The sequence below is a fragment of the Perissodus microlepis genome, chromosome 8, assembly GCF_051167445.1.
Source record: "Perissodus microlepis isolate ML-2025 ecotype Zambia chromosome 8, ASM5116744v1, whole genome shotgun sequence".
Taxonomy (NCBI): Eukaryota; Metazoa; Chordata; class Actinopteri; order Cichliformes; family Cichlidae; genus Perissodus; species Perissodus microlepis.
This window is the reverse complement of record NC_140468.1, coordinates 15,402,524-15,423,755: the sequence shown is the minus strand read 5'-3', so window position 1 is coordinate 15,423,755 and position 21,232 is coordinate 15,402,524. Positions and strand designations below refer to the sequence as shown.

General features: G+C 41.1%; 3 protein-coding genes across 9 annotated transcripts in view; 2 read left to right on the top strand and 1 right to left on the bottom strand.

The window, feature by feature from the left end:
* The first annotated feature begins 219 nt into the window (after positions 1 to 219).
* smarcd2 (SWI/SNF related BAF chromatin remodeling complex subunit D2) lies at positions 220 to 12,692 on the top strand. Its single transcript, XM_084937725.1, has 13 exons — positions 220 to 798; positions 4,735 to 4,934; positions 7,131 to 7,173; positions 7,258 to 7,380; positions 7,986 to 8,105; positions 8,786 to 8,881; positions 9,304 to 9,405; positions 9,504 to 9,665; positions 9,888 to 9,985; positions 10,201 to 10,336; positions 10,438 to 10,560; positions 11,113 to 11,214; positions 11,419 to 12,692. The coding sequence occupies exons 1-13, from the start codon at positions 646 to 648 to the stop codon at positions 11,470 to 11,472; spliced, it is 1,512 nt and encodes a 503-aa protein (XP_084793851.1). The 5' UTR covers positions 220 to 645; the 3' UTR covers positions 11,473 to 12,692.
* Positions 12,693 to 13,516: 824 nt separating this feature from the next.
* On the top strand, positions 13,517 to 18,106 carry psmc5 (proteasome 26S subunit, ATPase 5). 4 transcript variants are annotated; one of them, XM_084937721.1, is made up of 12 exons: positions 13,517 to 13,620; positions 15,469 to 15,543; positions 15,630 to 15,699; positions 15,790 to 15,887; positions 15,978 to 16,034; positions 16,189 to 16,419; positions 16,666 to 16,792; positions 16,886 to 17,076; positions 17,395 to 17,493; positions 17,579 to 17,689; positions 17,774 to 17,860; positions 17,938 to 18,106. In XM_084937721.1, exons 1-12 carry the CDS (start codon positions 13,597 to 13,599, stop codon positions 17,989 to 17,991), a joined length of 1,224 nt encoding a protein of 407 aa, XP_084793847.1. In that variant the 5' UTR covers positions 13,517 to 13,596; the 3' UTR covers positions 17,992 to 18,106. The 4 variants fall into 4 exon arrangements, with proteins under 4 accessions (XP_084793847.1, XP_084793848.1, XP_084793850.1 ...); XM_084937722.1 differs by having other exon boundaries at positions 13,541 to 13,620; positions 15,472 to 15,543; XM_084937724.1 differs by lacking the exon at positions 13,517 to 13,620 and adding an exon at positions 13,630 to 13,856 and having other exon boundaries at positions 15,472 to 15,543.
* LOC146381628 (MAGUK p55 subfamily member 3-like) overlaps positions 18,107 to 21,232 on the bottom strand; it is a 27,434-nt gene continuing 24,308 nt past the window's right edge. For all 4 annotated transcript variants that reach the window (XM_084937717.1, XM_084937718.1, XM_084937719.1 and 1 more), the window contains 4 exons: positions 20,472 to 20,565; positions 20,234 to 20,342; positions 19,540 to 19,659; positions 18,107 to 18,787 (listed from right to left, as the gene is read on the bottom strand). In XM_084937717.1, coding sequence (XP_084793843.1) covers positions 18,608 to 18,787; positions 19,540 to 19,659; positions 20,234 to 20,342; positions 20,472 to 20,565 — 503 coding nt within the window. In that variant the 3' untranslated portion in view covers positions 18,107 to 18,607. The remainder of the gene's footprint in view (positions 18,788 to 19,539; positions 19,660 to 20,233; positions 20,343 to 20,471; positions 20,566 to 21,232) is intronic.

Below are 21,232 nucleotides of genomic sequence, written 5' to 3'. Positions count from 1 at the left end.
ACAAAACCAAGCGCAAGTTTATGTAAGTCAAATTTGAAATCAAGCATTGAAAATAAAACATAATTGAAAATATATACTTTTACAAAATACACAAGAAATAAAGACTTCGGACTAGCATGAGTTTAAAGGTGTTCGAAAAGAAAAAAAAATCGAGATTATTGCGCGCTGAAATTTGGAACTATCTAATTTCCGATGTTTGTGAACGGAGCATGAAGTTGAGAGTACTTGGTTTTGCTTTAGAGTGCAGACAAGCTATCTGCTCAAGATACTCAGTTTGTCTTTAGTAAGACGTTATCATGTTTTTCATTCGCCTCACAGTGTGATAGCTGTTAGTTATCGTTTATGTGGCGTCGTTCAGTCGTAAAGGCGCGAGTGGGAGATGACAACAGCTCCCACTTGGTGTGTTCACAAAACGAGCAGTCACTAGGTAGAAGCAAATCCCGGAACTTGAAACGGTAGGAAGTGAGCTAACGTTAGCTAGCTTTTTGTTGACAGTGTGCTTGCTGTCAAACCAGAAACCGACCTAAGCAGAAGTACCCGGAGTTAGTTAGCTACCTACTTGGAGACTTCAGCCTGCCGCACTTTTATTTGGGCCGAATTTGGTTTGAAGTTCCCGTCACTTTTAACCACTTGTGGCTCTAGAAGATGGCATCGAGGGGAAGCTTCACGGGTCCTCCGATGAATCCGAGTATGAGCCCCATGAACGTCGGGCATGCCGCGGGCATGAGGATGCAAGGAATGCCCCAGCCTCCGGGGGGATATCCCAGAAGCATGAGCAGCGTTCCCCAATACCCCCAGGTTGGTTCTGCTTGATTTCTCCGTGTCGAATAAAGAAACTGAGTGAAAGGTGAGGGTGACGGTATTTGTCCGATCACCCCCATGTCTGTTTAAGCTTTTTGTTACTTTTTTTTAAATTCGTGTTTAAATAAAAGTAGCTAATTGAAATAGTCGCCCGAGAGACATGGAAATAAAAACAAACAAACATAAAGCTCATTATTTATCACCGTGTGAACACTACTTCCGCCTTCGAAGTGGGTGTGATTATTTATTAATTACCGCAATAATTAAGTGTAACCTTTTTTTTCTTTCATGGCATTTAAAGTGGTTCATAAAAGTAGTGGGACGTTTAATTCAAATTGATATCGTTTAGCGTTTTGTGCGCGTGTGAAAAAGAAAATCACGTGGTTGCCCGCTTCGCCTCCTGTCAGTTAGCGTGAAAGCAAAAGTTTATCAGCACCATCTGCCCAGAGGCAAGCCTGCATATATCGTGCCAGTATTGTCACCATCTACAGCTTCTCCTGTAGTTAACAGACACCATCGCAGTTACCCCCGTTTTGACAGTTGGAGCCATTTGGGTTTAGACTTTGTTTTTATGTTTACAAACTGGACAAAGTGTGAGAATTCTCACAATTTGTTGATACATTATTGATGTGTTACATATAAGGACCTAATTAAAAAGAAAAAAAATCTAGTCAGTAACAGGTTTTAAATTAAGTACACCCTCAGATGTGTAACAAAATAGGACATATTACACTGTGTTATTATTTATATAACAAAAACTGAGCCGAAATGCAGAAGCAGTGTGTGAAAAACTAAGCACGCCTCAAGATTCAGGAGCTTGTTCAACCGCTTTTAGCAGCAACAGTGTGAAGTAATCCTTTTCTGTATGACTTTATCAGCCCTTCACATCAGGAGGAATTTTGGTGCACTCTTCTTTACAACATTGCTTCAGTTCATCGGCATTTGCAGGCATGTTTTTATGCTCAGCTCTCTTAAGATCCTGCCAAAGCATTTTACGCGTTGAGGACTTTGTGTGATTACACCGCGTTGATTCTTGTCTTCTTCAGCTATTTTGTTGTAGATTTGTTTGTGTGCTTGTGATCATTGCACTCAAGCTTTAGCTGTCAAGTATATGGCCTTGCATTTGACTTCATGACCGTTCTTGACAGCTGGTATGAGGTGTTTGTGCTGTTATGCTGTGTTTAGTTTTCACAAAATGTAGTGCTGAGCATTATGGCCAAATATCCCCAGTTTGGTCTCACTTGTCCAAAGAACATTGCGCCAGAGGTTTTGTGGTTTGTTCAAATGTGAGAGCCTTTCTTTTGGAAGCCGTTCCAAACAAGCCGTACTTGTTTATTTTTTTCCTAATTGTGCTGCCATGAACTTTAACATTTAGCATGCTAACTGAGGCCTGAGAAGTAGCTCTTGCAAGGCTTGAACTTGGAGTGAATTTGCTGGGACGTTCACTCCTGGGAAGATTGGCAACTGTCTTGAATGCTTTCCATTTGTAGATAATAGTTCTCACTGTAGACAGATGGATTCATATTGTTTGGAAATGACCTTATAAGGTTTTCCAGATTGATGGGCAGCAGTTGCTTTCAAGGATTATCATTGATGTCTTTGTGTTAACACACCTGAATCCTCCAAACCAGCAAACTGTCAAAACCTCTGCTGTTACAGAAGTGTTCACACTTCCTGGAACTAATAAATTGATGAAATACATTTGATTAGCAGCATCTGGCTGTTACTTTACTGCTTCTGCATTTCTATTTATTATTTTTGTTTAACAATAAATAAAACCACAGTGTAATATGTCATGTGTTGTATTTCATCTGAGGTTATATTTAGCAAATTATAAAGCATACTAAGCACCTGATTTCTTTTCATTATATCCTGATATGTGAAACCTTAAAGTTGAAAGAGGTTGTGCTTTGTGTAGATGGAGATAAACACTGCAGTACCATAACAGTCTTTATATGCACAACTTCATACAGGGAGTGCAGAATTATTAGGCAAGTTGTATTTTTGAGGAATAATTTTATTATTGAACAACAACCATGTTCTCAATGAACCCAAAAAACTCATTAATATCAAAGCTGAATGTTTTTGGAAGTAGTTTTTAGTTTGTTTTTAGTTTTAGCTATTTTAGGGGGATATCTGTGTGTGCAGGTGACTATTACTGTGCATAATTATTAGGCAACTTAACAAAAAACAAATATATACCCATTTCAATGATTTATTTTTACCAGTGAAACCAATATAACATCTCCACATTCACAAATATACATTTCTGACATTCAAAAACAAAACAAAAACAAATCAGCGACCAATATAGCCACCTTTCTTTGCAAGGACACTCAAAAGCCTGCCATCCATGGATTCTGTCAGTGTTTTGATCTGTTCACCATCAACATTGCGTGCAGCAGCAACCACAGCCTCCCAGACACTGTTCAGAGAGGTGTACTGTTTTCCCTCCTTGTAAATCTCACATTTGATGATGGACCACAGGTTCTCAATGGGGTTCAGCTCAGGTGAACAAGGAGGCCATGTCATTAGTTTTTCTTCTTTTATACCCTTTCTTGCCAGCCACGCTGTGGAGTACTTGGATGTGTGTGATGGAGCATTGTCCTGCATGAAAATCATGTTTTTCTTGAAGGATGCAGACTTCTTCCTGTACCACTGCTTGAAGAAGGTGTCTTCCAGAAACTGGCAGTAGGACTGGGAGTTGAGCTTGACTCCATCCTCAACCCGAAAAGGCCCCACAAGCTCATCTTTGATGATACCAGCCCAAACCAGTACTCCACCTCCACCTTGCTGGCGTCTGAGTCGGACTGGAGCTCTCTGCCCTTTACCAATCCAGCCACGGGCCCATCCATCTGGCCCATCAAGACTCACTCTCATTTCATCAGTCCATAAAACCTTAGAAAAATCAGTCTCGAGATATTTCTTGGCCCAGTCTTGACGTTTCAGCTTGTGTGTCTTGTTCAGTGGTGGTCGTCTTTCAGCCTTTCTTACCTTGGCCATGTCTCTGAGTATTGCACACCTTGTGCTTTTGGGCACTCCAGTGATGTTGCAGCTCTGAAATATGGCCAAACTGGTGGCAAGTGGCATCTTGGCAGCTGCACGCTTGACTTTTCTCAGTTCATGGGCAGTTATTTTGCGCCTTGGTTTTTCCACACGCTTCTTGCGACCCTGTTGACTATTTTGAATGAAACGCTTGATTGTTCGATGATCACGCTTCAGAAGCTTTGCAATTTTGAGACTGCTGCATCCCTCTGCAAGATATCTCACTATTTTTGACTTTTCTGTGCCTGTCAAGTCCTTCTTTTGACCCATTTTGCCAAAGGAAAGGACGTTGCCTAATAATTATGCACACCTGATATAGGGTGTTGATGTCATTAGACCACACCCCTTCTCATTACAGAGATGCACATCACCTAATATGCTTAATTGGTAGTAGGCTTTCGAGCCTATACAGCTTGGAGTACGACAACATGCATGAAGAGGATGATGTGGACAAAATACTCATTTGCCTAATAATTCTGCACTCCCTGTAATTAAACCTCAGAGCTTAAAAACATAAATGCACTGTTTCTGCAGGTGGGGTTATGTTTTTGGCATGTTTTTAATGGGGATATTATGACTCATAATATTTGTGGTACAACCAAAAGCAAACAGTGTAAGTGACAGTACTGTATGTCACTGAGCATTCTTTCTACTCACCCGATCCAAAAAGCTAGAATTTGATATAAGTTGATCATACAATATGAAATTTGTTTGCAAACAGCTTCACACATCATTGGTTTTCATTATTATTATTTTAAAATAGGTACTTTTTTGTATCTCTTTAATAAATCAGATCCTTGATTTCCTTTAGTCCTAGATGAAATATTATTTTTTTGTGTAGATATGGAGAAATTGTTCTGTGAAATCAGTTTCCCTCCTTTTCTCTAGCGCCCTGGGATGCCATCCAGCAGAGTGGGGGGCCCCATGGGGTCAATGGGGGGTCAGCTGCCTGGTCCCTCTTATGGTAGCAGTAGCATTCCCATGCGGGCTGGTATGGGACCCCCGAGCATGGACGCCTCTAGGAAACGGTTTCTTCATCACCAGCACCACCAACAGCAACAAGAGGCGCTGGGAGGCCTCAGACGAGGGTAAGAGAGGAGACGGGACAAAATGTAGGGGATGGTACTGCCAGTGTTTGGACCTCACTGCCATCTAAAATAACTAGCTATTACTCCTTCATGACTTTTAAACAATTAAATCTATTATTGATTATTCATTAAGTAAATGAAATCCAAAAATGTTTTCTTTTTTTCCTCTTATCATTAACTCTTTACCACTTGAAAGCTGCTAGTAGTGACCTGCTGAAACTCTTTTCAGAACTGCTGCTTATAGATGAAAATCACTGGGTTTGCTACACAAGTGATGGAGTGTTAGTGAGGGTGGTCTCTGCCTATGTAGCGACCCTTGGAAAAACCCAGAAACTGTTCTAATGGTTGTCAAAGCACATCTTTATTGATAAATACTAAGGTTTGTGATTAAGGGTGCTGGGGAGGTCATCAGATGTCGCCTTTATAGGGGAAAGATTTAAATCACTTGTTCAAAGAATTAAAACTGTTACCAGGTATTTTTTTTCCAGTAACTTAGAAATGATATAAAATAGGTTCAGCTCTAAAGTTTTTGCCAAGCCTAATTTTAATATCAAGCAACAGCAACCATTTTTATTTTTAGCACTTGACTGCTTGTCACATGTCCCCCTTTTTTATTGAGGAACTTTCATGCTTATTTCCAGCTCCATATTGTTGGTCTTGTACTTTTCTAGAGTAGCTCTGGATGATTTACAGTTTAATCTTACTCATCTTATACTGTGCATACTGGCTCCATGGGTGTAGTGGTTTACACATTCCCCTTACAAGATTCCTGCTTCTAGATGGGGAGGAGATGCACAAATGCACCCTCAGGGGGTCACAAACTTGTGCATTCCTAGTTCCTGGCCCAACACTGGATAGATGTGAGGGCTGTGTCAGGAACGGCATCTGTGCCAAAGCAAACACGCAGATCCATCCACCCCTTAAAGAGCATCCAAAAAGTACCTCATCTTATACTTTGCTTTAGTCCTTCAGCTGGAAACTGAAAGGTCTATATAAACACTAGTCTGTTTCTAACACTTCCCTCAAAGCCAACTTTCTGATAATTGGCTGCCCCTCGTAACAGAAGTGGCTCATAGCCAGAGCTGTGTGGCTGGGATGACTATAATAAAGGTATCTGCTCTTGCTGACATCATAGGGAGAAAAAAAGGTAAATACAGGTTTTCAAAAGCCAGGTTCAACCCCACTGCCAAGTCCAACATTAACATTCGTTTTAGGATTATTTGTGACTTAATGACTCCAGGAAAGAGTTCACTAGAATAAAGTAATTTTTGTGTGAAAATAAGAGTACTGATATGAGTGTACAGGAAAACACGGTCACTCTAGGGAGTTTTCCATTAATATTTTCTCTGACAAAATGGTTGGAGTCATCCAGCTATAAAAATGTGGTAAATCTTTTTTACTTTTTCCCCTTTTGTGGTTTATTTACATTGTCTCAACAGAACGTTTCATTCATGATTTGTTCTCCCGTCTGTTTGTAAAGTGGCTGTACTGTTAAAAGCACGGCTCAGATCACACAGACACGAGGATACCAGCGTCTCATGACTGGCCTTTGCTTTCAAAGCAGCAGACACAAGTGGGTATTTTTGACTTCAGACTGCTCCGTGACGCCACGCTCATAAATGCGGCCATCCGTAATGCTTCGTCCACAATGATTCTGTTGTGTTTTTAAGGTTAATTTCATAAAAAAAAGTCAGTATCTTAGCATAATCTCAGTCTAGGAAGATTAGTGAGTCATGGTGCCACCATCCTAAATTCTCATTTAATCACATGGAAATTAAATTCAGTCATTGCCAAGGTGAAGTGTATAATTAAGGAAACGAAATCAATTTAATGAAGTCGGCAAGTAAAAACCTGAAGCACTCTTTCAGGGGACTTAATTAACATATCGCATTGGCCAAGATTATATTATCGCACTGTGAAGTCTTCCAATTATCGGTAATCGGGTTAAATGAAAGGGATCTTTTATTTGATCCTATATCATGTGTTGGTGTGTGGCCAGTTTCTGTGAAATTGGTTGACTGAAGTCATACTTATGAGGCCGAAAGTAAAATGATGACACACACACTGGAAAACAACAGCTCAGTTTGAGATATTCTTAGAAATCCGCTCCTTCACATCGTAGAGACTGTTAAAGCGGTCATTTAATGTCTTCTTTCCAAACTGAATAATTTTCCTTGTTTTTTCTCTATGATTCAGAGCAAAAAGGCGCAAGATGGCTGACAAGGTTCTGCCACAGAGGGTAGGAAAACCTCGACCCCCTTGAATCACACTGTTGTCAAAGTCTGCTGTATTTCCTCAATCTTCACCTGCTACTGTCTTCTAGATCCGCGATCTGGTCCCGGAGTCCCAGGCCTACATGGACCTCCTGGCCTTTGAGAGGAAGCTGGACCAGACCATCGCTCGAAAGCGTATGGAGATTCAGGAAGCCATCAAAAAGCCCATTATGGTATGTGTCCTTGATCCATTGTCATGCAGTTAAAAGTATACCTTGAGAAGATTATTTTTAGGCTTTGTCCACTGAAACAAATGAGAAGTCAGTAAAACGTGATCTCAGCTGTAATCCGAGTTCCTGCGGAGCACAGTGTAAGCAGTTTCCACAGAACAGCGGGACACAGTGAAGTTGGTTCCCACACTGAAATCTGACCTTTGTGTTTTCTTGCTACAATTTTAACTGTTAGCGTTAACCTTAGTGGCAGAAACAGTTGGTCTGCTGAGATGTGTCACAACAAAAACAACTCCAGCAGCAGGAAAATCTGCATTAGCAGTAAATTAATCCAACTGTGACACGGCCACAGAGAAGAGCAAACGGTGTGACTGGTGTGAAGTTAAAATGGTCACAACTTTTTCCTGTGAATCCCTCGTTAGATAGCAGTGTTTTCCGGTCTTAATAATGTGAACTTATACATAAGGATGAAGTTATTGTAAACACCCTTAATAGCCTGAAATGAAGCGTTTGTCTTTGTTGGAGAGTGAATTTGGCAAGTGAGCTTGAGAGGCTCAATTGTTGCCAGAATTCCTGATACATCTGCTTGTCCCTCTGAAATTACACAGCAAAAGCGCAAGCTCAGGATCTACATTTCCAACACGTACACTCCCAGCAAACCCGAGGGTGAGGAGGCGGAGAAGGTGTCCTCCTGGGAGCTGAGAGTCGAGGGCAAACTCCTGGAGGAAGTAAGTTTAAAAAAAAAAAAAAACGCATTCGAGTGTTCTCGCTATTGTCCCGGTGTGGTCTGACTGCAAGTATTTCAGTCTCTCTCATTGTGTTTCTTCAAACTTGAGTTGGCCAGTGTTCTTGGCTCAGACTACGCAGCCAGATGTGTGTTTACAGCTTTTCTCATTCCACCCCACAACTGCTGACACACACACACACTCAGGATCTCATTTGAAATACGGAATTGAAACCACTGGCCGTTGCATACCATGAGCTGACTAGCCTCCCCTCCCGACATCAATTCTAGCTCGACTCATTGTGTCATCTGGGGCCACATGAAGGAGGAGGTGGTCTTTTTTTTCTTTTTTTCTTTTTTTTTGTCTGTTAAAATTTCTCCTCAGTCTCATGGGTTTAGGCATGTGGAGGAGTATTGCATGGAGCAACAGAAAAAGGGATGTGAGGGAAAGGAGTGAAAGGGGTCGTGTTGAGCAAACAGACTCTGACAGGGCTGGGGAGTGGGCAGACAAGGGGGGGGTGAAGACAGCTTTTTCTAGTCTACAGTTTTGCGCTTCACCACCACCCCCAATGCGGTCAGAGCTAAACAATGCAGCTGCACACTGACACAGCACAATAAGAATACACTGCTTTCTTACTGCTCTGTCCTTCTGACACTTTTGTTTCGTGCTTTCTGTCTTCGCAGGCTGGAAAGCAGAAGAGGAAGTTTTCATCTTTCTTCAAAAGCCTGGTGATTGAGCTTGATAAGGAGCTCTACGGGCCTGACAACCACTTAGTAGAGGTATGACATAAACCTTGGTTGCAGTTCCATTCAGAACATCGTAGGCACATTGACACCAGAGGTTCAGAGAGTGATAATAGTTCGCCAGCACCAACCTTGTTTAGCTGTGGTCAAGAAGCTGAGCTTAGATTGAAACACTAGAAGTTTGGAGCCAATCCTTCTTTCTTTTTTTTGACTGTAGGCGGGCTTATTGTGCGTGAACTTATCCCACACATAAACCAGATTCTTTTTTTTTTTTAAACTGAAAAAATTGTGGTTAACAGTGGTGAAAGTGAGAATTTCCAGTCTTAGGGATCTGCCGATGGAACAGTTTATTTAACCTGGCACTGAGCCATTATTGTTGTAAAGTAGTTTCGTAAATTTCATGTTAATAAAATTTGCTTATCTGCTTTAAAAAAAAAAATCACATCTTCATCTTCCAGTGGCACAGAATGCCCACCACTCAGGAGACGGATGGTTTCCAGGTCAAAAGGCCAGGAGACGTGAATGTTAAATGTACCCTTCTGCTCATGCTCGACCACCAGGTGCCACTTACTTTCTCAACCGTCACTAAATTTTTTCCCGATGATATTTCTTTTTTTCCACCAACATTTGCTTTGTCCCGATGCTTTTCTTTGATCAGCCCCCTCAGTACAAACTGGATCCACGGTTGGCTCGCCTTCTGGGTGTACACACACAGACACGAGCCAGCATCATGCAAGCTCTCTGGCTTTACATCAAGAACAACAAGCTGCAGGACAGTCATGAGAAAGAGTACATCAACTGCAACCGCTATTTCAGACAGGTAATGGCAAATGGCTAAAAATGGCTCGTGGCGCTTTGATATTTTGGCACTGAAACATCATTTTGCATGTATTTAATTTCACAGCTAAATGATTTGCATTCAGGCAATTATGATTTTTGTGAGGTGTTGTTTTGTAGCCCTTTGCAAGACCTCAAATAGGAAAAAAAGTTTTTCCCCTTATGTTGTCTAACTTGCTCTGTTCTTTAACTAAATCCTGTCCAGATCTTCGGCTGTCCACGCATGAGGTTCTCTGAGATTCCCATGAAACTGGCGGGCCTGCTGCAGCACCCCGACCCCATTATTATCAATCACGTCATTAGGTAGGGGAGCCTGGATCATGTTACCTCTTTCTGTCTGAAAAAAGAGCTACATCAGCCTCTCAGTGAATATTAGAAAGCCCTGTGTGTGAGGCTCATACTGAACGATAGTTTCCTTAGCTTTATGTTTTGGCCTGTTATTTCTTAGTGTGCTTATACAAGTGTGCTATCAGCATCACTCCTTCTCTCCAAACTGTCATTGTGTCTCCCCGGAGCAGCGTGGATCCCACCGATCAGAAGAAGACCGCATGCTATGACATTGACGTGGAAGTGGACGACCCACTTAAGGGTCAAATGAACAGCTTCCTGTCTTCTACAACCAACCAGCAAGAAATCGCTGCCCTCGAGATGAAGGTAAGGCTTCATCTGCACTTCACCAGAGTCGTGGAGGGAAAAAAAATTGCATACTCCATTTAATTCTGAAAATGTGCTGCTGGTGTTTGTATTCGCTACAGATTCATGAAACCATTGAGTACATTAACCAGCTGAAGACCGAAAGAGATTTCATGCTGAGCTTCAGCAATAATCCACAGGAGTTCATCAAGGATTGGCTGAAGTCTCAGTCCAGGGATCTGAAGGTAGACGCTATGCTCCAGCTTCTAAAATGCTCATACGTGCTTGTCTACACAACAGCAAAACATGTTATAGTTTAGTAACGCAATATTTGTATCATCTTCACTCACTTTGAGCTTTTATTCATATTTGTACAAGTGCCTGCAAAGCTTTCCCTGTATTTAATTTAAAAAAAAGCTGCAGTTATTTTGTGAGCAGTGGTAGTATGTTTCCAGCTTTCATAGACAATTAACTGCTGGGCACACAAAGGCACCATTGGTTCACAGGACTGTGTCCAAACATAGCATTGGTATTCAGTTGAAAGCAAAACACCAGTTAGCTGTTTGTGCTGCATTCCTCATCTGGAGAGACGTTAGCACCTGGATTAAGATGTAGGCCTTTAGGAACCAGACTCAGTGAATCATTGATCCATCAGACTCTCAGTACTACTACAGTCACTTGGCAGTGCATGAATCAGTCTTTACAACACTGTTTTAGCATGTGGGAATAGAAACCCCTTTTCTTTAATCATTCAAAGTTGGTTCCTTGTGTTCAGTGATGGATTTCTGTTCTTTCAGTTGATGACAGATGTGACTGGAAACCCAGAAGAGGAGAGAAGGACCGAGTTCTACCATGAGCCCTGGGTGCCAGAGGCAGTGGGCAGATATGTTTACTCCAAAGTAAGTAGACAGTGAATAATACACTTTTTAGTGCTAACTAGTGTTAGCTTATAAATGTCAAGATGTGGTAAGTCAAAACATTACACCAAAATAAAATTAGAAAGATAACTCAAAATTTCAAAACCAATGTGTGATGTCACAGTGTCCATTTTTTCTATACAGTTTGTGGTTTTGCCATTGAGTCTAACCTCTTCTTTGCTATAGGTGCAGCAGAGAAGACAAGAGCTGGAGCAGGTGTTGGGTATCCGACTCACCTAAGTACAATTCTAAAGGAGGCACAGCCACCTTAGGTTTACTCATGAGTTGTTAATGTTCCACTCAGCTGAAACTGGAAAGAATTCTTTCACCTTTACATGTTCAGAAAGCCATCGTCACTGACGCAAAGTTCGGGGACCAAAGTGATGCTTATATGACCTTTAATAATATCTTTGCCTTGTAGTGTCTGATATATTGAGCCTGTTTAAATAACCTTTATCGTTTTTTTTTATTTTTGCAATATGTTTTGTCGCTGGTACAAAATGCTGTTTAAGCACTGGTGCTGTTTGGGTGTTTTCACCGTCACTTTGAGTGCTGTTTTGAAAGAGGTATGTGTTTACCCTTACATTGAAAAGCCATAATTTTTAGATAAGAGTAATGCCTGATCTTCCTGGAGGCATGGTAGAATTAAGCATTTCATTCCAGTGTATATAATATGTTTAATGCTTTTGCAGCATTTTTGAAAGTTGAAATGAAACATTCTGATTTTGTGAATGTTTACATGCCGTTTTTATTTGTTAGTGGGGTGATTCGAGGGGAAGAGGAGCTGAGGCTCTTTAGATTGAACGGATCCATACCTTCAAAGAAAGTTAACTGCTATTAATAATTTGATAGGAATGTAACTGCAGTATGTCAGCTAAAAAAGGAAAAAAAAAGCGCCAAAATATTGTGTACAGTTTATAGTTTTATGAGTTAAAGCTTTGCTGTTTTGTTGACTTTTTGTACATCAGTCTTAAAGTTCTTGAAACATTCCTTTTTGACAGATATCATTGTGCCAAAATGTCTTTATTGAAGAAGGCACATAGAATTTAAGATGAGGTAAAAACGTTATGTACAAATGTTATTTTTGTACAGCTTCTCTTTGTTAAATGTTTGCATGTTGTGTATCAATCAAAAGCCTTTATCTTTTATACATTTGGAGTATTTTTTACAATAAATATACTTACAAATGTTCACGTACTGTGTGTTCTTTAACAATATTCAGCCTGTTACAGAGGGGTAAGAATTTATATAGAATATTGTCCGTTGTATGTTTGTAATAATGTCATCTACCGCACACCCTCGATTGCATGCTTAGAGAGCTGCAGATATGCCGTGAGGTGCATGTTGGGGCTGGTTGCAAAGCTTAGGTGCCTCTGAGAGCAGCCGTTTCAACAGGTATGTCTGGTCTTACTCAAACAGCTTCTGTTTACCACTCCTCAAATAACAGCCAACCCTAAAACACCCTTCACTAACAGAGCTCTGTCTCGGCTTGTAATGTGACACTGGTTCAAAGAAAAGGCCAGGCTAACGTTTAAAACTGAATTAGATTCTTTGATCATTTTTGCATGTGTTTACTGACTTAATTATGCTTTGAATATGGTCTCTTATTTTCAATTTAATTACATTTTATTTATCTAGCACCAAATCACAACAAGGGTCAGCTGAAGGTGCTTTATTTCGTAAGGTAGACCCAATATTAACAGACACAATTCCTTAGTATTCCAAGAATTCATATTGGTTACATAGAAATTATTTTTAAAGTTAAAGAGAATATTGGATTTTTTTTTCTCCACCCACTACACCCTGCCTGCACCGTCTCTTTGACCTCTCCTATGCACTGTTTGCTTTGGATGTTTGATCCCAGGTATTTAAATGCCTCTACCTTCACTACCTCACATCTTTACTGTCACACCAGCCTGCCCTTTATTCACAGATGTATTCTTCGCCTCGCTTCTACCATCTTTCATTCCTTTCCTCCCCAGTCTTCTACCTCCTCCCTGCTCTCACTATAGATTACACCGTCATCTGTGAACATGATAGTCCATGGATTCGCCTGAGTGAACTCATCTGTTAATCTTTCCATCACCACTGCAAACATTAAGGGTCTCAGAGCAGATTCCTGATGTAATCCCACCCCCACCTTGAACCCATCTGCCACTCCTACTGCGCACCTCACCACCGTCTCGCTATCCTCACACGTCCTGGAATTATTTTTTTAAAGGTGTAATTTTTTAAAATGGACTGTAGGTGGCGATGTCTGCATTTGTATATATTATACATCAAAGAAATACCACGAAGACGCGCCACTGTACCGGAAATAGCGCCTGGTCTGCAGTGGCTTTAACCGGATGTAGAAATTTCAAGATGGAGGTGGACGGAATTGATCATGTAGGTGTATTTTTTTTTTTCCCCTGCCGCTTTGTTGCTTTTATGACTGCCATGCGAAGGAAACGTTTCTGTTTTGCTGTGGGTCTAATAGTTTATTCAAAATCGGTTGTTTGAGGGAAGGATGCGGGACTTCAGTGTAAAAACGGAAACGTCACTTCATTGAAAGCAGCGATTGTGCCGGTTTGCTGTCTCATTGTAGCTAACCCAGCTAGCTTCTCACGATGACTGGCAGCGAGGTGCGGACAGTTTATTCTATTCTTAGCTTTTTTGACCACACAGGGGTGCTTATTTCAGCATATTATGAGAGATATATATCTGAGTTTATTATATGGGAAACACCAAGCGTTACTTTATTAATATACGTGCACGTCTGTACGTAAGCTAACTGATGTTAGTTTGCTAATGAACTGTAATTGTTGGGAGAAAGTTAGCGTTACACACTTTAAAGCTTTTTGTTACATAGGTTGTTTTGGGGTTTGTTTTTTAATTCCTTGCGTAAAAGATATTTCCTGTGTTGGTGCTACAGGTTAGGCCTAAGGGCTAATGTAAACAGTGGTCAATTTCAACCAGTTCAGTCCACCAATTTAATCAATGAAAATTGGACAAATGTGCATTTCTATTCTTCTTCTATAATATTAGATAATGTCAAGCTCGGCATACACTATTTACTGATAAATGCTGTGTACTTTGCATTGTCCAACATAAGATCCTCTCATCGGGCATGTACGTTGGACTTTTCGGGACCACAAAAAGCTAATGTAGATGATTTATATGCTGCTGGGTTAATCTAAAATAATGTTCGCGGGAAAAATGTTACAGTTCCTCAGTATTTTTACAGCATAAGTCTGTAGGCTGCTATATAATTGGTATCTTAATCTTTAACTTTAAATGTAGTGGCGTAAATGCTATAGTAGGAAAAAGAGACGTGGTTTGCATCCTTCAGGAGATATCTGCCTAACTAAAACTGTATGCATAGAGGCTGCTTCATATTGAGGGTACACAGAGTACACAGTGACGTCTCTGCTCCAATTTAGCATTGCGTTTTGGCTGGAGCCTATTCCAGCTGTCATAGGGCCAGTGGCAGGGTACATAATGGACAGGTCGCCAGTCTTTTGCAGGGCTAATTCATATATACAAATATTCGTGTTCACATTCACACCGTCACCAATTAATCCTACACCACCTTGGACTGGATTCAAACCCAGAACCTTCCTACTGTGATACAGCAGTTTTAACCACCATACCACACTTGATGGACAACTTTTAAGTTGCAAATGGGGACTAAAGGAAAAGCACTTCTCATTAGTGAGAATTCATTTGACCCAGTTTGCTGTCGGCTCTGTCAAAATCATCATCACTCACACAAATTGGCAGGCAGCATAGCAATCAACTGGCCAACATACTTTCTTAGCTTAAAACAAGAATGAAACAAAATTGATGGCTTATGAACGCAGTCATTGATTGATGCATATTTAACCTCCTAAGACCCGAACTCTTCCACGGCATGCATTTTTAATTTCTCTTTGATATTTGGGCTGATTGGGACCCGATGAATGTAAAAATTAAGAATTACCAGATTTTTTTTTTTTTTTTTTTACCTAATTTTTGTTTCTAAGAAAAATGAGAGCCACATATGAGGATATTCCTTTAAAATTTCAATAGAACAGTAGCAGTATAATGTCCTCGTAAGTGGATATCAGGCCCATTTAGAGCAAAATTGAGTATTTTGGTCTAAATAACCCAAAATGTGATGTCCACATATGTGGATGCCAGGTCCTAGGAGGTTAAATATGCCATATTTAAATGTTCAAGAGCTCGCTGTGAAGACGTTGCAATGTGTTTCTTTAGCAGATGGAGATGGGGGAGAGTAAAGGTGGATCAGGTCTGCGGCAGTACTACTTATCTAAGATAGAAGAGTTGCAGGTGAGGAAATGAAAAATCTTTTTTGTTTTTGTTGCTTTTTAATGCACGCTCGCCCGTCATGCCTGACCTGCTTTTTTTCTTCATAGTTGACTGTGAACGAGAAGAGTCAGAATCTCAGACGTCTGCAGGCACAGAGAAATGAGCTCAATGCCAAAGGTATGGTGCTTTATCTTCCTGCCACATTACTGGGAATTGTGTCATTCTGATGTACACAGTCAGACATTTCCTTTCTTACTTTGGTCTCAGTGCGTCTCCTTCGTGAAGAGCTGCAGCTACTACAGGAACAGGGATCCTACGTGGGAGAGGTGGTGAGGGTCATGGACAAAAAGAAAGTGCTAGTTAAGGTATGCTGTGTACATTCACCATGCAGCATCCTTCTTTTTGAATCAGTCGTGGACAGTTTATATAAATTTATGTCTGTTCATCATTTTCAGGTGCATCCAGAGGGAAAGTTTGTGGTGGATGTGGACAAAAACATTGACATCAATGATGTGAGTACTATAAAACCTGAGTCCATTTGTAATATTTACTGTAAAGTATGATAGAGCTAAACAAGAAAAAAAAATGCATTTTACTCATAAAATAAGTACTAGGAATCAGGAAACCTAAACTGTTCTGTTATTATTTCTGTCAAATTGCCACTAGGTGACTCCAAACTGTCGTGTAGCTCTGCGTAACGACAGCTACACCTTGCACAAGATCCTTCCTAACAAGGTGGACCCTCTGGTGTCCCTCATGATGGTGGAGAAGGTGCCGGACTCCACCTATGAAATGATCGGCGGCCTGGATAAGCAGATCAAGGAGATCAAAGAAGTGATTGAGCTGCCCGTCAAACACCCCGAGCTGTTCGAGGCTTTAGGCATTGCCCAGCCCAAGGTGGGTATTTGACAAGAGAGCCGATGGTACGAATTTCAGAAGTTTCTCTTAGGGTTTTATATTCATATCTTAAAATTCATATCTTTGACACATTTTCTCGTCTTGTTGCCTGCCCATCATTCACTTCAGTCCTAAAACATGAAAAGCAAAGAGAGGGGGGAAAAAGATAATTTGATTAAATCGGTTAACTAAAGCTACACTTGTCGCATCTGTGTAGGTGGTTCAGATTTTCCTTTGTGCTTGCAGGGTGTGCTGCTCTATGGCCCCCCAGGTACAGGGAAGACCCTCCTTGCCAGAGCTGTGGCCCATCACACTGACTGCACCTTCATCAGGGTGTCTGGATCAGAGCTGGTCCAGAAATTTATCGGAGAGGGTGCGTGCCTTTTCTTTCCTGTACACTGGGATCGAATTGATCCCCATGTTTTTAATAACTGGTTTTGGTTGATTTCTCCCTGGCTGTCCGCAGGTGCCCGTATGGTGCGAGAACTCTTTGTCATGGCGAGAGAGCATGCTCCGTCCATCATCTTCATGGATGAGATAGACTCCATCGGCTCATCTCGGCTGGAGGGAGGCTCAGGCGGGGACAGTGAGGTGCAGAGGACGATGCTGGAGCTGCTCAATCAGCTGGATGGCTTCGAGGCAACCAAGAACATCAAGGTACTGCAGAGGATCACTGTGTAGTCTCATATCCTTACTATGTGCACAGGACAGCCTCTTAAAACATGCGTCACTGATGACATTTCAGCTTGCTGTATAGGTTCTTTATGCATAAATGACATTTTGTGGTACAACTGGTATTTATTTATATGCCAGCATCACCTAAAGTTGCTGATGACTACAGAAGACCTTTATAATATTTCGAAACAAGTAATGCTGCATTTGTTAAATGTTCATGAGTGCCAAACATGGGAGTTACAGTATTAAATAACCCCAATTATTCAAATATACTTAATAGTATGTCGTCCATCTCTGCAGGTCATCATGGCCACTAACCGTATTGACATCTTGGACTCAGCTCTGCTCCGGCCAGGCAGGATTGACAGGAAAATCGAGTTTCCGCCTCCCAATGAAGAGGTAGTTAATCGTTATACCCTTTAGCGTGTTTACTCAAACATGCTGAGTTTTTTGTATCTAAGCACACTTAATTATGCGCCCACAGGCCCGTCTGGATATCCTGAAGATCCACTCCAGGAAGATGAATCTGACTCGCGGCATTAACCTGAGGAAGATTGCAGAGTTGATGCCTGGAGCTTCTGGTGCTGAGGTTAAGGTGAGAATTAACCTGCTAAATGGAAGCTGCGTTAAATGAGGAACTACATCATTAAATTTCCCCTACTGCATTTGTGTATTATAGGGCGTCTGCACAGAGGCAGGGATGTATGCTCTGAGAGAACGGAGAGTGCACGTCACTCAGGAGGACTTTGAGATGGCGGTGGCAAAGGTCAGTATAACCTAAAGCTAATTTTTGAATGCAGTGTTCGCGTCTTGCACTATACTAACGCAGTTTAACTTTATCAGGTCATGCAGAAAGACAGTGAGAAGAACATGTCCATCAAGAAGCTTTGGAAGTAAAAGGCCTTGTTTGTTCTTGCACACAACGCAACCACATATGTATATTTCCCTTTTGTTTATGGTTTATAATTGTTTCATGAGTGTGATCCGTCAGTAAAATAGTTTCCCCAATAAACAGAGTTGGTCTTGTTTTATTTCTCAAGCAAATGTAGACAAATTCAACCCACTTCACTAAACTCAAACTTTTGTCAAAGCAAAATCAGTCATATGGTCTTCAGATTTCTTCTGCTTTACAGTTAACATTCAATATGGCACTTCACATTATAGCTGCTGTTATAATAGGGGGCTTACATAGCTGACCACACTGAGTGCAGATGTTTTTGACAATAAGTTGCTGTAGGAACTTTGTCCTGCATGCTTGTACTACATACCTTTCTCATATAAAGCCACTGCACTATCAGGATATACGGTATGTACACCAGCACTATCTGACTACTGTGGTCATTCTATGCTGACCACTCTGCAACAGGCCTATTGGATGTTCTTTTACAGTGACTCACATACTCATTTGTGGAATGGTTACACGGCAGTAAAACACTGGATCAGTCCAAATGCTCAGCACCTTCAGAGGCACGCCACAGTTCTGTCCTCGTTTTCTATTTGGAAGGTCAGCTGGCTAGCGCCTCACCCAGGATGCAGGCACCCACTGTGGCTCCATCTGTACTTTTTCCAATACAACCTGGAGCTCTGCTAAGGCACTAGCTGGATCTTCCTTTACCAACACGTAGTCGACCCAGTGGCCGTAGCATTCGTCCATTTGCTCTGCCGACTGCTTCATTTCCTGCAAGTCATCGTCCTGGAGAGGAAGAGAGACAAGTGTTTAGCTGCTAATACACTCTGCTAGAGAACGGCCGAAGTTAAACTAATGACCATATGGAATTTCTCTATTCTTACTCAGTACCCTTCAGAGCTGACATGCAGATATTGAGATATTGTCAAAATGTGACTTTTTGAACATGGCATGATTTTTGGTCCCAGACAGGCTGGGAAACTGATCTACTGAAACCATCTCTCAGAATTTGGCATAAACAACATGAAAGCATGGATCCATCCCATCTTCAGGCTGTTGTTGGTGTGGGGGGATATTATCTTGGCGTCGTTTAAATGCCACAGCCCACCTGAGTATTGTTGCTGACCATGTCCATCTGTTAAAGACCACAGTGTCATCTTTTGTTGGCTGCTTCCAACAGGATAGCATACCATACTATGACACAGCTCATTCACTTCACTGTATTCAAATGACCTTCACAGACACCAACATATTTGGCTGTGTGTTTGTACAACTAAGTAACTTAAACTTTTTTAAGCAGTTTATATTAAACATAAAATGCTCACACACTGAGTTTAAATGCATGCCATGTGAAGAAAAGCTTTATTTACTGAGCTTCAATCAACCTTTTGATATGATTCCTTTCTCAACAAAACAAACAATGCAAGATTACCTTCGTCTGAACTAAGCCTTTGTAAGCTTCATTTATATTCCACCATCAATTAATAAGCCCAGAAAGTGTACTGCACGTCTGGCAGGTTTGATGTGGGATCGCTCACCGTGACCCCTACGCTGAGTGAGGAAGAGGAGCCAAACTGCTTTCTCTGACCATCACCGATGCGAGGCCTTACAAAGATGACATATGGTTTGAACTCAGCGGTGCGGAGAGTCTTCAATGCCTGAATGTAATAAGACCAATCAGCCATTTACAAACTCCCATATAAAAATCCCACAGAGCTTTTTCTATGCTGAGAAGATATACTGCACAAACAGAAGACCATATAAAGTCAAATCAATGTCTAAGTATAAAAGACTGCACAATTATCAGAGAGGATATTCTTTTTGAAGCAAACAGAAACAGCCTGTGAGCCACTAAAAATGTTAAAATAAACATTTTTGATGATTTATTATTGGTTTTATGTTGGCAGACAGTTGCACAAAATAAGGTGAAAAGTCAATTTGCCTGATATCATGCATTTCTATCACTTGTCTCCAGGCTCCGGAAAGCTTCACAGGTCTGGACGCAGGCAACAGATCAATCCAATTTCATTTGAAAAATACCATAATATGAAATGTATTCCAATATTGCACATACTACACATGTATATGGCACGATGTGGCCAATATGCAACCTGCTGTCTTTACTTCTTTTAAAGAAGAAGGCACTTTTACATTGACACAGAGGAAATTCGATTTAAATGAGAAGTGTATTTGGTTGACAGTGCCGCCTACCATATTTTTAAAAACACTTACCTCTGGCTGCACATCCACCAGACAGACCTTGTTCTGATCCAGAACTCTGTGAATGGAGTCCAAACTGGTGCCATAGAGATTCTCTTTATACTCGCCGTACTCAATAAACCTGCAGAAACACATCATCATCACTAACAAGTTAATTAAATTAACTAAAATGCTGAAACGCTTCAATTAACCCTTTTGTGTTCTATAATTTTTTTGCACTTCATCAGAAAACATTGTTCCCAGCACTCACTTGCCATTCTGGATGTCTGCCTCAAAAGCAGCTTTACTGATGAAGTGGTACTCCACTCCTTCTCTCTCATGACTCTTCCTGGCTCGAGTGGTGTCTTCAGGGCGCCGTTGGTCAGCAGAAAGAGCAAGTTGGAAAATAAGACACAAGATACTGGATGCTTGTATGTTTCTGGATATCTCATTAAGCTCGATACTGATTGCATTAAAAAGCAGTGCGTTTACTGTAAAATCAACTTGCAAAGAGATACTTGTCTCAGTCAGTACCAGTTCTCTTTTTTATGTTTTGCCAATGAGTTATTAAAAGCTGAACATCTTTCCAACTACACCAAAGTCTGCAACTCCCTGTCACAGGCATCAACAAGCTCCATGTATGTGACAGGGAGTTTGTTTATTTTGGCGTGTTTTAAAGTCTCGCGTACTGAATCGTCACAGTAGATAAACTGGGGAAAACAGCAGCTATGATGGTGACGTTAAATGATTCACCGTCTCACAGTCTGCCTGTGCAGAGATTAGATGCACACACCTCCCTTGAATTAGGCAGTGGGTTGCCAGGTTGGTGCGACAGATGGGTTTGGAAGCATTGAAGGAACGGCTGTTGTGAAATGGCGTCATAACTAACAAAACTGAATTGGAATGGTATGTGGTGTGTGGATTGTTTGTTTAATAATCTGGAAACTCGTGTAATATTTTGAGGGTCACGCAAATTATGGGAGTTTCCTGAGAGAAATGTAAAGGTTGAATGCGTTTGCAGGTATGAAGTGC

What these genes read in the sequence shown, in the direction of transcription:
- smarcd2 (XM_084937725.1), top strand. Translation starts at nt 646, where the DNA reads ATGGCATCGAGGGGAAGCTTCACGGGTCCTCCGATGAATCCGAGTATG. An exon ending in CTCAGTCCAGGGATCTGAAG is followed by an intron (nt 10,561 to 11,112) that starts GTAGACGCTATG and finishes CTGTTCTTTCAG; the next exon opens with TTGATGACAGATGTGACTGG. An exon ending in GCAGATATGTTTACTCCAAA is followed by an intron (nt 11,215 to 11,418) that starts GTAAGTAGACAG and finishes TCTTTGCTATAG; the next exon opens with GTGCAGCAGAGAAGACAAGA.
- psmc5 (XM_084937721.1), top strand. Translation starts at nt 13,597, where the DNA reads ATGGAGGTGGACGGAATTGATCAT. An exon ending in CTAAGATAGAAGAGTTGCAG is followed by an intron (nt 15,544 to 15,629) that starts GTGAGGAAATGA and finishes TTTTCTTCATAG; the next exon opens with TTGACTGTGAACGAGAAGAG. An exon ending in TAGGCATTGCCCAGCCCAAG is followed by an intron (nt 16,420 to 16,665) that starts GTGGGTATTTGA and finishes TTGTGCTTGCAG; the next exon opens with GGTGTGCTGCTCTATGGCCC.